Here is a 3,357-nt window from a genome sequence, read left to right on the forward strand (position 1 = left end):
CATTTAGAGAAGATTAGATATACTGTTAGGGGATCTGTAAACAAATTATTTGACATCTGACAGCCATTTATATCCTACGTGGGGGAAAAATTTTCCTCAGATAACTTTGTGTAAAGGTCAAATATTGGTTCTTTGTACACAAACCTGTGTCTTATATTGTCTGATATATGAATACAAGATGTATTTATGTTTTGTTAGTAGATCCGGTATAGGTGGGGAGGGATGGGAGGGTTCTCAGGGGTGTGTGTTTTTGTTAATTTGTTTTTTGTTTGTGGTTTGTTAATTTAATTTAAAAAACTTTGACAAAAAAAGAAATGTTTTTATCAACATCCCATCATGGTTCAGTCGCAGCAGCAGTATTCATTTCATGTCTGGATGGGATGGATATCTACCTGCAGCAGAGAGAGACACAGCGTGAAGAAGCCTCCTGTCGGTGCTCTGGGACCGGGGAGGAGGAGCTCTCAGCAGCACAATGGAGAAATGCCTTCACGGCAGAGTCTCTCATTGTCTCAATAACACCAGGAAAACAGTCGCTAGATTTTCACTAGTCACTTTTCTGCATAACAGTCTCTAGAGGGTCTGAAAAGTYTGTAAATATAGCGAGGAAGTCGCTAAATCAGCACCGCTGTGTTCCACAACCCGCCACCTCTCATGTCAGCGAGCCGCGTGTTGGGTCAATTACGTCACACAATTGGAGCGATCAAATTATCGTACTTTATAGGATTTTTGGGATTATTGATCGTACATCGTACAGAGGGCCAAATTATCGTACAAATACGATAGTTATCATGCACCTGGCAACATTGTATAGGATCTCCCAGAGCCCTGGGACCTCCTTGTCTGTGCCCTAAAGGGTTAATGTTCAGGGGTGGAGGAGCTACTCATGTCAGTGAACAAGAGAGCTGAGCCCACTGCCTGCAGCCGGCTGGGACAGAGAGAAGACGGAGCCAGGTAGTGTTTAAGTTTGGGTCAAGCGAGTTGCAGCTGGCCCTTTTTTAACATATTATTGAACTCTAAAGAGTTTTTAGATGACTATGACTTATTTTTTACACGCTGAGGGTCATTACGATAGCTTTTTAGCTTTACTAATTTAGCAAATGCTCCGCACGTCAACGTCAGCTCTGAGTAAACAAAGCTTAGCTCCGCCAGGCTTATAATGCGCTGCGGGAAACCCTGCAATGCAACCTCAAAAGACACACATCTGCAGTAATTTCCTCCAACAGGACATCATGAAGCATGTGTTGCAATACCTAAAAGAACACACGAGGGCAGGCTTTCCCCATTTTCTCCTACATAACATACATAGATAACTATCACTCTGAAATATGCTATACTGAAAACAAAGCATCCAGCAGTGTAAGTTCTGGAGCCCGTTCGGCAGAAATACAACAGTTTTCATTCCACAGAGAACAAGAGTCATTAATTTGTTTTCTGCCTGTTACAACATAACCATGCTTTTATTGAAAGCAAAAATATAAGAAAGAGGTTACAATCGAGCTCTCGTTTTGACAGACTAATCAGTTCTAAGAAAAATTAACAAAGTGATAAGACTAACGAGCATACATAAAAAAACACCTTTGGTGTGTGTGTGAGAGAGAGAGAGGGAGAGGAAAAAGAGACTGAGGTGGAGAGAAGGATATATGAGACAAACACAAATCAAGTAAAGTTATGGGGTTTTCTTTGAGCAGTGAGCACTCGTGAACTGCAGGCGTTCAGCTGACCCAGACAGATAAGGACTGATGTGGCTTTACCGTGTCGTCAGACACTGAGGATTCAGTCAGGAAGGCAGTTAGCGGTTCGTTTTAAGTGTCCACCTGAGGGGGCGGTCGGACACACATGACCTGGGCCTGCTGGTCGTCCGGTCTCTGTCCACACACGGAGAGTGTAATCAGCGATGTCATCTGGGAAGAGGAGGCTGACTCTTGCCTCAGTGCAGCTCAGGACACAGAGTGGTCACTGAGTGGTTCCAAAAATGAAAGTTATAATCCAGTTTTGGAAAATTCCCTTGTGGAGGTTGTAGCAAGAATTGCCGCAAGTAGAAGCTGAAAATACCAGTGGGGCATTTTCATTGCAGAGAGCGGGAGGTTGCTGGTGGAGTTCTTTTCTACAGCAAGAAAACAGAGATGTGCCAAGAACCGGCCAGGAGCACATGAACTTAGCATTTTCACAGAGCAAGCATCTCTCAGGGAAAGAAAGGAAGATAAGACGTGTGTAAACAGGTGTATGGAGTTGTTTTGGAAAACTGGTCTGAGAAACTGAGAAACACAGGCAGACTAGAACCAAAACATCAAAACATGTCTACATACTACAAACTCCACAAACTAGCATTTGAATTGACGATGGTTTGATTAACTGAAAGCTTAAAGCTTGACTGATTACATCACCTATGAAAAATATAACCCATAAGTATCAAACATAATTGATTACATGATAAAACACTCTAAACAAGAGCTTTGGAACATCATAAGTGTATATCACAGCACAAGGAGAAAAATAGCTTTGTTTCTGCTTTATTTATTCTTTTAAAAGTGGAACAAGGTTCCACGGGAACTGAAGCCATATTATGTTCCCAGAGAGAGCAAGGACAATATTTTGATTTGGACTTTCAGCAGACATGGGAAACACAGTTTAGTCTTTAGGACTGTAGTCTCATCTTAAGAGGGCAGGAGAGGTTGACCAGGGTCAATGGTCAACCAGAGGTGAGGGGTTTACCTACAGCATTAATCCAGTAAAAAAGTAAAAGGAAGGAGGCAAATATTTCAGACTCATTTTACCTAAAGCTTTATTCACATCTTTCGGCTCACCTTGTGAAAGGCATAGAATCAGTTCTATAAAACTAGAAGCAAACATAGACTGTAACCAACATTAAGCATACTGTTCATATTACACTACAGAGTTCAGATGTACAGAAAATGGTAGAAAAGTTCGGTTCACGTTCACTTCGAGGAAACGTCATCCAGCTTGGGTTCTAAAACACAAAATTAGGTTTGTTAATTTTCTCTGGCTTTCAAATAATCCACACCTTTCATGTCATGACAAAAAAATGAAAGAACCGTACTTAAACACAAATAAAAACAGCCACCTGTTGACTCACCTGTAAACTTGAACTCAGGGAAAGATGTAAGGTCTCCTCCACCATACAATCTCTGAAGCTTTTCTATCTCCTGTGCCAAATTCTTCTCATATTTTGAGTTGGCATCAACCAGACCCCGAGCTGCCCTGGGTACACAGGAAGTGGCAGACAAACATGAAGGTGCAACATTTTTTTTCCAATTCATTTCAGAAGCATTGGGCCTCATGCAAGAACCGTTCGTACGCACAGATTTGTTCTTAAATTGTGCGTACGAGTGATTTAGG

At 41.7% G+C, this 3,357-nt stretch overlaps 1 protein-coding gene across 1 annotated transcript in view; it reads right to left on the reverse strand.

The window, feature by feature from the left end:
- Nucleotides 1-2,764: 2,764 nt before the first annotated feature.
- Nucleotides 2,765-3,357, reverse strand: part of LOC106510786 (fibrous sheath CABYR-binding protein) — a gene marked incomplete at its 5' end in the record, with an annotated part of 1,509 nt that continues 916 nt past the window's right edge. Inside the window, 2 exon segments of the mRNA XM_013999507.1 lie at nt 2,765-2,968; nt 3,095-3,219. Coding sequence (XP_013854961.1) covers nt 2,937-2,968; nt 3,095-3,219 — 157 coding nt within the window.

The sequence above is a fragment of the Austrofundulus limnaeus genome, unplaced genomic scaffold (genome assembly GCF_001266775.1).
Source record: "Austrofundulus limnaeus strain Quisiro unplaced genomic scaffold, Austrofundulus_limnaeus-1.0 Scaffold2314, whole genome shotgun sequence".
Taxonomy (NCBI): Eukaryota; Metazoa; Chordata; class Actinopteri; order Cyprinodontiformes; family Rivulidae; genus Austrofundulus; species Austrofundulus limnaeus.